The sequence below is a fragment of the Bos grunniens genome, chromosome 12, assembly GCF_055505025.1.
Source record: "Bos grunniens cultivar Pamir isolate PY7600 chromosome 12, Bosgru_T2T1.0, whole genome shotgun sequence".
Classification (NCBI taxonomy): Eukaryota; Metazoa; Chordata; class Mammalia; order Artiodactyla; family Bovidae; genus Bos; species Bos grunniens.
Genome location: NC_141176.1, coordinates 31,850,849 through 31,863,896, shown reverse-complemented (window position 1 = coordinate 31,863,896; position 13,048 = coordinate 31,850,849). Strand labels below are relative to the sequence as shown.

Genomic DNA, 13,048 nt, shown 5'->3' with positions numbered 1-13,048 from the left:
TGGCCATCCCAGACTAATGGGTGCTCGCTCTAGCACAATGCCCTTGGACAGTGGTCTTTTTCTCACGGGCCATAACAATTTTTTTTACTCTTAATGGTGAACACCAAAAATACTGGAATGGGTAGCCATTTCCTTCTCCAGGGCATCCTCCTGACCCAGGGATAAACCCAGGTCTCCCGCATTGCAGGTGGATTCTTTACCAGCAGAGCCACAAAGGAAGCCCCATAACAGCTTTTTAATCTTAACACAGAACACCAAGAATACCAGAGTGGGTAACCATTTCCTTCTCCAAAGGATATTCCCGACCCAGGGATAGAACCCAGGTGTCCGGCATTGCTGGTGGATTCTTTACTGACAGAGCCACAGGGAAACAATAACTTTTTATTCTAAACACTGAAAACCAAACTCCTTGCTTTTCCTTAATTCCTAGATTTCATCATTCAAGATCTTCCAGATAATTGCTGGTGGTGAGAGTACTGATTTCAAAATCAGAAAGATCTAGGTTTCCTGGCCCGGACACTCCATCTGAATGTAACATCCGTGGTTTCCATTCATAAAACAAAGTTAAAAGTGTGCAAACGGATGGACGTTTCTCAAGAGATTCATGGTGACATGCACATTCCGCCCCCAAAGATAGACTTCTCCCCAGCCCCAGCTCATGAAGCATCAGGGTCCTCCCCTTGACTGCAGCTTCATTAAGAAAAAGCTCTAGGTCTCTGTGGTTTCTGGGATCTAAAATGCAAAAAGCAGACATTCCCAGAAACAACCCGGCAGAGGGCAGCCCGGCCTGTCCGGGGACCAACCTGATGCGAAGGAATCAAAGCACCGCCGGCCTCAGCCATCCCCCTGTGCAGGCTCAGGTCACTTAGAGCTCCATGTGGGAGGACTTTGGGAGCCTATGGACAGTCATGTTCTTAATGGCTTTGGAGATCCTTCTCCGACTTGAATTTTTTGGAAGGGCCTTGAATAGCCCATGATAAGAAAACCCAGATGACGGAAATTCTGTCTTAAAGGAGCCTTTAATGGAGTCTGCTGCACACAGCAGTAGAACCTCCCAGGGCCACCACAGGCCACAGTCGCAGTGGAGTCTCACATTCTTTGGAGCTGGCAAAGCTCCAAGGAGAGAATGGTTTGGAAGGAGGAGAAAGACTAGCACAGTCTCAGCCATGCTCTTTCCCTTCTCCCCTTTTCTTTAGGCTGTAAGGCATGCTAAGAGGAGGGGGGTTTGGGGTCTGACAGAACCAGACTGAAATGATTCCAATTCAGGGGAAGTATTTAATTTCACTAAGTCATGCTTGACTCTTTGTGACCCCATGGGCTGTAGCCTGCCAGGCTCCTCAGTCCATGGGATTCTCCAGGCAAGAATACTGGAGTGGGTTGTCCTTTCCTTTTTCAGGGGATCTTCCCGACCGCAGGGAGCGAACCCATGTCTCCTGCAGCTCCTGCACTCGCAGGTGGATTCTTTACCACCGAGTCACCAGGGAGGCCCATCTTTACTTTATTTAAGTATTAATTCTTAGGCACTCTGTGATCTTAGGAAAAGTACTTAATTTACCTAAGCCTCAGTTTTCTCATTGGAAATGGCAACCCACTCCAGTATTCTTGCCCGGGAAATCTCATGGACAGGAGAGCCTGGCAGGCTACAGTCCATGGGGTCACAAAGAGTTGGAGACAACTGAAGCGACTTAGCAGACTGAAAAGAAGGGCTAAGCACTAAACAGCACTTTCCCCTTCTTCATTGATATAATTTTATCAACTCCAGGCACATAACTAATCTTTCAATCCAAGTTATCATCATTTCAGGTTCTATATACCTTAAGTTAATGAACTAGATTTATGAAAGATATAAAAATATTTCACGGGCTTGGGAAGATGTGGACATGAGACCTCACTGTAAGGAGGGATACAGGATATACTTGAGATTTTTCCAACCTACAAAGAAGGTTTCCAAATTTACACTGTTTAAACAGTTCTTGCTTAATCCACATTTTCATTCATCAGTCGCCTGAAGTAGAGCAGCAGCTTCTTGTCCTTTGTCTCCTTGAGGACTGCGCCCACAGCCTCAGCACCAACTCCCGTCCAGAGAGAATCAAATTCCCCACCCCTCTGACCTAGGACGGCTCTGACCATCCCAGTGTGGCAGGAATGGCACCGTAGGGGTTCCAAGGCTGTGTCACCAGTTCAGATGGCTTCCACCCCCAGGAAGGAGGCCGGGCTAGATGACTGGGTAGCAAAGGCTGCGTGCAGGAAGGAGGCCCCATGACAGCCAGGGCCTTGGGGCCAGCTGCAAAGCCAGGGGACCATGACTGCATGAATGACCCAGCTGAGCCACACCCAGATTTCTAACCCACGCACTCATGAGACAACGGATTCTTGTTGTAGCCCACTGTAATGTTTGGGGGCAGCTTGCTATGTGGCAAGACATGACAGATACAAATGCTATCATGACTCAAGCCCGAGAAGCAGTGATTCACCCACGGGGAAGGGGTATGCTCTTTCCGTATCCAAAAGTGTCCAGAGTTCACACAACACTGGGTTATAAATGCCCTATAGGTGGCCCGAGATGCCCTGGGGGAGGAGCAGCAGCTTACCCTCTTGAGTTTCACAAGAAGGGTCCCTGCACCCATGGTTCTGCCTGGCATGAGGGCAGCTCTGTCTGCAACAGGGCAGCGACTTTGCTCACCCCTGGGAACAGACCCCTGGCATGTCCCAAAGTCAGCAGAGCATACTGCTCCAACAGGGAACCATTCAGCCACCCAAAGGGGGACGCTGGTCCCAGCAGAGGAATTCAGACACAGGGGCTCGGTCAGACACACAAAGCATTGCCAGGCTTCTGCCAATCTCGTGCAGGGTTTCTTAGAGGGAAGCAGGGCTGGACCACGGCGTGTGGGTGGAGGTCAGGTCAATAGCATGGTATCTTTCCAAGAACTCTGTAGGCATGCACCCACATTTCTGTGGAGGACAGGCTGAGTGTCCCATGGTGTGAGTCAGAGAAGGAAGACTATGGTAACCTCACTGTCTAGACCAGCAATTCAGTCCTAGCTCCTAACTCACATACGATGCTCTGCAAAACAGACCTGCTCACTCCAAGCACTTTATTCCAGAATTCCTCTGCTAACATGTACTCTCCCTCATAGATACAGTTTCCTCACCTTGTGTTAGGTGTCTAGTAATAGTTGTGTCTGACTCTTGTGAGTCCCCTATGGACTGTAGCCCCCCAGGCTCCTCCGTCCATGGGATTCTCCGGGCAAGAATACTGGAGTGGGTTGCTCTTTCCTCCTCCAGGGGATCTTCCCCACCTAGGGATCGAACCTGCATCTATCTCTTGTATCTCCTGTATTGACAGGTGGATTCTTTACCACTGCGTCACCTGGGAAGCCCTGCTAGATGTCCAGTAATGATTTAATTTAGTGCCTTTTCCAGACTGGCCCTGGAGCAGGTACCTCCAAGGTGGCCAGGCCTCTCACCTGACCCCTAGGGGGGGGTAGTTTTTAAATTTTTAATTGGAGGAAAATTGCTTTACAATGTTGTGTTGGTTTCTGCTGTACAACAATGCAAATCTGTCATTATACATATATATATATATACATATATATATGTCTCCTCCCTCTTGAGCTTTCCTCCCCTCCCACCCCTCTAGGTCATCAGTGAGCACCAGGCTGGGCTCCCTGTACTGTACAGGCAGCTTCCTACAAGCTAGCTATTTCACACATGGGAGTGTATATATGTCATCGCTACTCTCTCAATTCGTCCCACTCTCTTCTTCCCTCTCTGCGTCCACAAGTCTGCTCTCTACATCTGTGTCTCCATTCCTTCCCTGCAAATAGGTTAATACCATTTTTCTAGATTCCACAATCACATGTTAATATCGGCTATATTCAGTTGCAGTGAGGCGGATGAACCTACAGCCTGTTATAGAGTCAAGTTGATCAGAAAAGACAGACTTTCAAAGCATGGTCTCTGCCTCAGGCCTCAGCACCACCGGGGATCTAGTTAGAAGTGCAGATACTGGGCCCCACCCCGACCTACTGAATCTGGGCCCAGCACTGCCCTTCGAGCTCTCCAGGTGATTTGAATCATGATAGTACGATGCCCTTAACCTCGCCGCCCACTGGAATCACCTGGGAGCTTTGCCATGACTGATGCCTGGGTCCCACTCAAAAACTCGTGATCAACTGGATTGGTCAGAAGCGCAGCCACGACGAGAGGATTCTAAAAATTAAGCTCCCCATATGATTCTAATGTTGAGTCTAGGCTGAGGACCCTAGAGAAAAGGGTTTCCACAAAACTCTGCTAGAAGCCTAATTACTGATCAAGGCCTGCCAAAGGAGGCCTTGAGTTCAAGGGATTTCACATCTGCATATAATGGAAGCCAAGGCTTTTCATTTGTACAAGGTTCACTTCAGGCCTCTTTTTCACAAAAGGACCTGATCACTGTTACACTTTGCTTGTGTTGACCACATGGGTGGTTGGTCTGTGGTTTGAAAGGAAACACATTCACACTGGTTAAATAGAAGGACAGACAGCCTGGCTAAGAAAAGGACCTGTAAGCAACAGTGGTAACCTGTGAGAAGGCAAAAGCATTTGCCAAGATCTGCAATAAATGAGCCGAGGAAGGAGGCAAGTGTCTGGCATTTCAAGCCAGTAGGACGCACACAGGTGTATTATCTTCTGCAGGACAGCATGATGAGCTGGTGACGTGCCCTTGACAACAGCTTACAGAGAGCGATGCCCACCGTCCCAGCTTTTTATACCGAGTGACTTTGTTTCAGAAGCAAAGGCCTTGTAAAACTTTTATTTGTGGTCAAAAGCTATTTAATGCCTTTTAAAAATTGTATTATATAGTATTTTTCACCAGGCCCTTACTTTCTAAGACCCAGGGTCTGGTGAAGGTATTCCTGTTTGCTCTGATGACAGGTCTAAGCTAAATCTAAGAGTTTGTGGCGGGAGGGAAGTCTTGAAGTAGGTCACAGGTGTCCCAACAGAAGACAGGGCCCAAGAACGGCATGGGACCTGGAAGAGGCTCCTGGTAGGCCCGGGTCTCGTCCCTTGGTCACACAGGTCAAGGTCATCACTAAGATGTTGGTGAAGAAGAGTGAGACTCTGACATCAGAGCTAAGAACCCTTTGCTAAAATCAGTGTTTCTCCATTTCTAATGTGCAAAACCACATCTGGGGACCTTATTAACACGCAGGCTCTGATTCACTAGGTTCCTAGGGGATGCTGGGCCATGGACCACACTCTGAGAAGCATGTTGTGGGCATGTGCAGAGGATGGAGTTGGGAATGGGAGCTGGGGAAGGGAGGCACCAGCTTAAGGCTGGATCAGGGCATTCCGGATTTTTTCAGAACACGTTTCACGCCTAGTAGGCTGATCCTGCCAGGAACCCATGTGCGTCAATGGTTGAGGAAGACCTATTCTAAGCAAAGAGGAAGCTAGGCAACTAGCATCGAGGCTCCTTCCAAACAGAGGCTTGATTCTGAGTGTGTCTTTGTCATTCAGATCTGCAACAGGGTGCAGCACCCAGTGACTCAGGTTTGAGTCTATCCAAGAACAAGTAAGTTAAAGCAATAAATAGTTGTGGCTTATAGTACAGTAAAAACGGCATAGAGCACTGTGGGGTAAAGACAAAGGAGGGCTTGGCCTCTCGTAGAGGCTGGGACAGAAGGGCTGCACGGACCCCCCCACCCAGCCTTGCTGGCCCAGAAGCCTCAGGGAAGCATCGTGACCGAACCGGTGAGCTCACAGGACACAGGCATCTCAGAGTTCAACATCCCAACTCATTTCCCAGATCTTAGCTACTCACAACAGAAGACAAATATTGTCTATTGAGAAACAACTTCTTCAAGGAATCCACTGTTAACTGAGCTCCACGAAAGGCAGGGGTACTGATGACCCGGAATAAATTCATAGCTGGCCAGAGAAATTTCTTCTTTGAAATGATATTGTGGCTACATCATTCATTCCTTTTTTCCAACATTTACTAAGCACATCCATGCCAGGCATGAAACTAGGCACCAGGGATCTAAGGAGAGCTAGGACATGGGCTCTCCACTCCAAAGAGCGAGGGCAGACACATGAACAGAACTCTAACCAAGCAAGATGAGAACAGGAGGAGGGGCTTACACAGGGGCTATAAGAAGAGACCACACACAGTAGAAGAAACCAGTTCTTCAGTCTGGGGCTACAGGAAGGAGCTCATTGGGCCAGGAATTTCTCAGCTGAATTTTGAAGGCAGGGGAAGAAAAGATGCAGAGAGAAAAAAGGGTCTTGCAGGCAAACAGCACGAAAAGTGGAAAGCCCATCTAAAGAACGGTGAGTTAGTTCTTTGATGAGGGTAGTTTGTGTGGCTGGGGCACGGGGTGTGTGGAGGGAAGTGGTAAGAGATGAAGCCAGTGCCATAGCCACAATTATTCAAGCCGCAGCAGTTCAAAAGGGGGATTCCAACTGCTCACAAGAAACATTAGTCTTCTCACCAAATATTTCAGTTTACTATAAGCAGCCATCATGTTGATATTCTTAATTAAACTCCTTAGGGACTTTAAAGTTTTCTCATATTAAAAAAAAGATGCTAGCTTAGTTTAATAAATTACAGCACAGCCATACCATGAAACGCTACAGTCATTAAAACTACTACTGTAAAGTATTAATGGTGATGCGCTAAAATATGAATGATGTTTTAAGTTTAAAAGGCAATTTAAATAGATTTTTTTCCCCACTGGGGAGCATATAAACACACATCTACCACTACAATATGTTCATATGATCCTAATTTTATGTGAGTAAAAATATGTATTCATGTATTGATGATAGGAAAGAAGACTTAAACACATTTGATAAAATGAGAAAAAAATAAGGTTTTTAAAAAAGATGCCAACGTTTAAAAAGAAATCTTAGCACACACATATTTGAACATCTCTACTTTGTTTGGGGTAGAGGAAATACAAAAATGAAGAAATGTTATATGTCAGTTGAACACCAGGTTCTATTCCTGGGTGTACCACCAGCCAGCTGTTGACCTTGGAAAAAAACCCATTAAACTGCTCATCTCTGAAAGAGTATATGGACCCGTGAGGTCCCACCGAGCACTCACAGTGCATGCATTTGTGAAGTGAGAGCAGATGTCTCAAGGAGCTCAAAATCAAGCGAAGGAGCAATAATCAGACATGGCTCTCCGGCAGCCAGCTTTACCAAGACTGATGGGAAATCCCCAGGAATTCTTGACATCCCCCCACATCCGCCCAGCAGCAATGCAGGAAATCTAGTCCACTATCTTCAGCAGACTCAATGGGACCATTTCCTTAATGAAACCCCCCTGCAGTCCCAGATACTAAGCCAGAGGCTTTCTTTTCAAGCCCTCCCTCCATCACCCCATTCCTCCCATTTCCTTCCCCTCTCTCAATCTGGTATAAAAATCCAGTCCTTTCATCAGCAGCATGCAATTTCCAAGGCACCCAAGTGTGTGAGGAATCAACAATGAACCTGGAAAGCATCTGGCAGGAGATCTTGTCATTCCTTGCAAGCCGCCCCAGAAGACTGAGGCCAACAGAACAGAATGGACTGTTCCACGAGGTCCTTTAAACCAACCCCAACAGATGTTTTTAACCATTCCTGATGACACATTTTTACTTAACAAAAATTAAGCCCGGTGTTATTTCAAATGTTCTTCTTCCCCTAGCCACAATGAAAAATCATGATATTTACCTGATATCCAACTCCTGACTGTGCAATTGAACCAAGACCAGACTAATGCCAGCCAGCTCTGCATTTAACACCCAGGTGCCAAGACAGTTTCCTTCATTCTATTCTCACACTCACTCGCATGTACATCTCAATTTAAAGCTCTACAGAAGCTACTTACACTGTTATTTGTTCTTGCTGTGCAGGATTCCCAAGCCAGAGTAATCATCGGTTAAAACTTTGTGATCAACTGGGTAGCCTTCCTCAAGGACACCATTTGTTGATATAAAACTGTTTTGGGGGCAATATCATTTTGAATTTCTATACTGTATACATTCAAAGGAGATTTAGACTATCTCCTTGATTAAAAACCAAGCGATTCTTTGGTCTGTTCTAAAAAGTCATATAAAATAGGTTCACGCTTAAATAAGTTTAGCATCCTTGTTAAAATCAGAAACTCTTTTTAAGTTATTTGGGGAGCAAATAGGATTAATTAAAAAGCCAAGAAACATATATGGGTTTTTAAATGACTGGTCTCCTTAGAAGAGATCATGGAACTACACTTATGAATCAGACTCTATTTCATTAAGATTCTGTTAGTGTCGAAAAAAAACAAAAACCCAAGATCATGATCAGTACTGGCCTTGGGCATCCTCTAAACAGCTCAGTTCTTTGAATCCTGATAAAGAGAAAGCTCGGAGAAGGCAATGGCACCCCACTCCAGTACTCTTGCCTGGAAAATCCCAGGGACGGGGGAGCCTGATGGGCTGCCGTCTATGGGGTCGCACAGAGTCGGACACGACTGAAGCGACTTAGCAGCAGCAGCAGCAGCAGCAGCAAAGAGAAAGCTAATCGGCTGGAATCAGGTGTGTTTCACTAGTGACTAAGCAAATCCAACATGATTACTAACAGCAGGGTAAAGTCCGATCGTCCTTTCAGCCCCAGCTCTGGCATTGCAGGGCTTATCACCCATTCTACAGGCAATGCAGTTAAGGGAGGGAGAAAAAGAAACACTGTTCGGTCTATTTCCTGGAATCATTCATTGATTTTTGAGAGTTGGCGAAGTTTCCCTAGAAGTAATCACCTATCCTAACATCTGAATTTTACATAGGAAAACACAAAACTGACTTATTGCCAATGTCGACTTAAAAAATGCACAACATGCGAGTTGCCAGTTTAACTTGGGACAAAGTGAGGACTGCAGCCCGGGAGACAGCAAGCACCTCAGACAGCTCTGAGAAACTGCTCCCAAGAAGCAGGGCGGAAGGTCAGTATATATGAAATTTTGGTGACAGGGGAGTACATGAAACCAGCCACATATTCTTCCAGAAGGTTTCGACTAGTCTCACGAAGCTGTTGCTGGTCACGAGGAACAGTCATCAGCATGCAGGATTTTAGTAATTGCCTAGATATGGAGAGATACAAGAATTGGGCTCATAAAATCGGCTCCTGAGAATATCTAACTACCTGAAGACCTGTCCTGCTGGTCTCTCCCCCAGCACAGGGTGCCTCACTCATGCTCTCCCACCCTGAGCTCCTCCAGGGGATGTTGAAGGTCAGCAGCTGCATTAGCACATGATTTAATCCTTGTGGAGGTAGGTGTTGAGCACCCAGGGCAAGTGCCAATTTGTAGTTGACAGTGGAAAAGCAACTGGATAGCCTATCACAGAATTTAATAGGGAAAGAAAAAACTTAAAATAGTAAATGAACAAGGGCAAAGTATTCAGGAACTAGAGTAGGCGACCACCTACAATTTATCTGCAATGTGATCCATCATTTGGAACACCAAAGGTACTCTGTAATTAACATTCCAAACGTGCAATTCTGGGAAAACAAAACCAAGAGAGTGTGGCTTCATAAACTTTGGTGAAAACAAGAAAAATTGCTATGCAAATTAGTTGGCTTTTGAAAGGTTACATTCATTTTGGAAATGAGAATTTTTGTCATGTACATTTTGATTTTATATCATTAGCTCCCCTCAGGAAATTTGCGAGTGAGGTATTTCCAATTAGTTGTAGCAAGTTGTACATGTTAGCTGCTCAAAAATGCAAGAAAAATGGGGAGTTGACCAAAAGGGTCTGTGGCTTTCGCAAAGGTGTGGTGCCTTAAAATATGAAAATGAGATTGTGAGCTGGAGAAATGAAGACTAGTATCCTTTTTAGAGGAAGAATTTGCAATAAAGAGGACCTGGAAGTATCTGAATTATTGATATGTTTTTATTTCCCAGGATATCTGGAAGAAGGTAAATATATTTTTTGCAGGGGAAGGCCGTTCTCTTCTGTATTAAAGAACCTCTGATTATTTTATATCTCAGTGCACACCCACACACTATTAATACCTCATAAAATTACATAGCACCCAACAGTGAGCAGAGCTGGAACCTGAAAAATCCACAGAACAGAAACTTGGCCCCTATCTAGACACCGTTCCCTAGACAGGAGCCCCTTCCTCAGTCTGAAAGCCCTGATGAAGTTTAGAAATTAGGTAGCTGATTATCTTACAGGGAGACAGCTGTGCACCCTGGGGAGAAGCCTGTGTGGTTTGCAAAGTCCCCATTAGCAATTAGAAACCCGAGCAGCTGATAGAACGTTTCCTATACACGCAGGTGAAGACATTCTCACCATGCCAATGTTTCTCTCCCGCTTTCTCCCTATAACACATATGTATAAAAATGTGTTTTTTTTAATTCACAAAAGAGTTCCAAGATTTCTGCCTCATTTAAGTAAAATGAAGAGGAATCATAAGAGAATCTCACTTGCGGTTCAGAAAAGCTTCCACGGATCTAAGCTGCTTTTAACCACGAACAGAGCTATCCTTTGCTAGTTTTTGAAACAAAATAAATCTGTGTGAAGCAGAAAATCCAATAAACCATATACATTTTCCTCCATGTTTTGGATTCACAGTAATTTACCTAGATTTACTTTTACATAATAGACAGATGGACTTCATGTAATTAAAACGCTCCAAGCAATTATATTTCAAAATATCGTGACTTTGCAAACCCCCAAATGTATTTTTGAGGTAAAAAAGCAGTACTCCACTCAATATAGTTGTTTTAGCAACACTTCCAGTTTAGAGCGCGTTCTCTCCAATTACGAATCCGTTTTGCCTCTCGGTTTAACAGTTTCATCCATCTAACTGGAAGCATTACTTGTTATTTAGAAACTGAAGGATTACTAGTCTTCCCACTGAGAAAGAATATTTAACTGTTACTACCTTTTGAGTTTAACAAACATTAAAAAATATATATGCCAGCCCTCTCGCTTTCCTTCTCAAGAATCTTTGCAATAACTTATTTTATGTTACTGCATTTTAGTTCACACTGTATCTTTGCCCCAGGACGATTAAAAGCCAGGCGCTCCAAAACCTGGCTCCCTGCGCCCACCGAGGCTGAACTAGGGATCTTGGCCACTGAGCCGAAACGGCGAGTTCGAGCCCCTAAATGCCCTAGAGTTTTGGCGCCCCGCTGAGGGCTACCTCCACACTAACCCGGGGGCAAACTTCTGGTCCCGCCGCCAGTTTCCCCAACACCGGGCAAAGGCGCGGACCTCACCGATTCCTCAAATCGCATCTTTTGTTCCAAATCGTTTCCTTTCAGAACTTAAAAAACTAGACTTGCAATTCTGAAACTTAACTGGATTTGGGTCCTCAACTGCCGTCGGCGGTCAAGGTCACTCAGGTCAGCGACCTGGGCGAGTAGACCCCTGGCCGAGTTTCCACTCCGGTTGGCTGCGCGCAGCGCGCTCAGGCGCCGCGAGTAACGAGCGGCGGCGAACAGTCGACGCCGGGGAACGTTCCCCGAGACGCGCGGGCTCGGGAGCCCTGAGTGGCTCGAAGGGTACCAGCTGTCGCCATCTCCTGGGATCTGTGTGCTCCCGCCGGGCACGCGATCCCCTCCCCAAGGGCTCACCTCCTTCCCTCGGGAGACGCTACGTCGCCGTCAGTGCCCAACATCGCCCAGCCCCCGGGCAGCCTCGCAGGCATCCTCGGAGCCGCTGTTCCGGGGGGACCCCGGCGGACCCGGCCAGGCCCTCTGGGAACAGGCTCTGGATGTCTGGCAGGTCCGAGCTCACGGCACTCCCTGAGCCCAGAACCGGGGTGGGGGTCAGTTGGCTTGCGGGAGGTCTCCAGGCGCCAAGGGGCCGCCTCAGCGCGGAGCCGAGCGCGGCGATGCTCGCGGACCCCAAATATTTGCGGCTCTCCGGGGGCGCCCACCCCGACGGCCCGCCGGAGGAGAAAGGACGTTACGGCCCCAGGCGGCTAAACCGCAACTAGTGTCCCGATCCCCTCGGAGCCCTGTCCCCAACCCGCCCGGGGGGTGCCCGGCCGCGCCTCACCTGTGAGCAGCAGACCGCCAAGCAGCGCGCACAGCAGGACCCCGGTGTCCCAGCAGCTGACCATGGTGAGCGCGACGCGGCCTGCTCGCCCGGTGCCCGCGCTCCTAGCTGGCGCCCACCGCAGCCGGTTCCTTCTCGCTCCGCCGCCGCCGCCGGCCCTGCTCCCCGGGCGCCCCTCTCCGCAGCCCCAGCAAGAGACAGCCACTTCCCCCGGTAATCCTCGGAGCCCGGCGTTCTCTGGCCGTTGAGTTCCAGCCCCGGGGCCGGTTCCGAGCCGCCGCCGCCGCCGCCGCCGCCTGGGAGGAGCCAGGAGGAGTGTCGCTCCGGCGCGCTCCGAGCCTCCACCGGACCTCGATGAAGAGGAGCCGAGGGCGGGGGCGATTTTTAACCTTTCCCCTGCCCACTTCCTACCCCGGCACCTCCTTCCAGTGACGTCAAGGGGTCCCCCACCCCTCATCCGCCTCCCCACCTACCCTCTTCCTCCGGGACCTGACTCCCTACGGCTCGGGAGTGGGCGGGGGCCGCGGCGGGCGGGGGCGGGAGCGCGCGTGGGGAGGCGCGGGCGGCGGCGCCCCGGGGGCACCGACCTGCAGGTTCAGGGTCCTGGCTCCGGGCTCCTGCCCCTCTCCCCTCCTCCTCCCCTTCGCTCTCAGGAAATCCTTGCTGTCTCCCTCCGCCCGGCTTACTCAGCCCTGGGGGCCGCCCGAAGCTGGGAAGGGGACGGGGCTGGCCCTCCACTGCCCGGCTCCGGGGGCGGAAAGTCCGACCCTGGGAAGCGAGCCGCGCCTCCGAGACGGTGTCCTTGGCACGGAGGGGCGAGGCGCAGGCAGGCTCCCTCCCCGTTTCCATGCTCTTACCGCGCCGTCCCGCCGCCCGCCCCCTCCGCCCCCGCGACTCCTCCGACTGTCCCCAGACATCTAGGACGGCGCCGGACACCCTGGGCACAGGGGTCCGCGCCAGGAACGCCCGCGGGACCCGACGCTTGGCTGGCACCTTCGAGATGACCGCGAAGCCGCCGGGGTCCCTGGGGA

The 13,048-nt window shown here is 48.9% G+C and overlaps 1 protein-coding gene across 5 annotated transcripts in view; it reads right to left on the bottom strand.

The window, feature by feature from the left end:
* Positions 1–12,790, bottom strand: part of FLT1 (fms related receptor tyrosine kinase 1) — a 205,688-nt gene extending 192,898 nt beyond the window's left edge. For 3 of the 5 annotated variants that reach the window (XM_086329571.1, XM_086329569.1, XM_086329570.1), the window contains exon 1: positions 12,018–12,367. In XM_086329571.1, coding sequence (XP_086185697.1) covers positions 12,018–12,081 — 64 coding nt within the window. In that variant the 5' untranslated portion in view covers positions 12,082–12,367. The other 2 variants (XM_086329568.1, XM_086329567.1) reach the window with 2 other exon arrangements.
* Between the last annotated feature and the right edge of the window lie 258 nt (positions 12,791–13,048).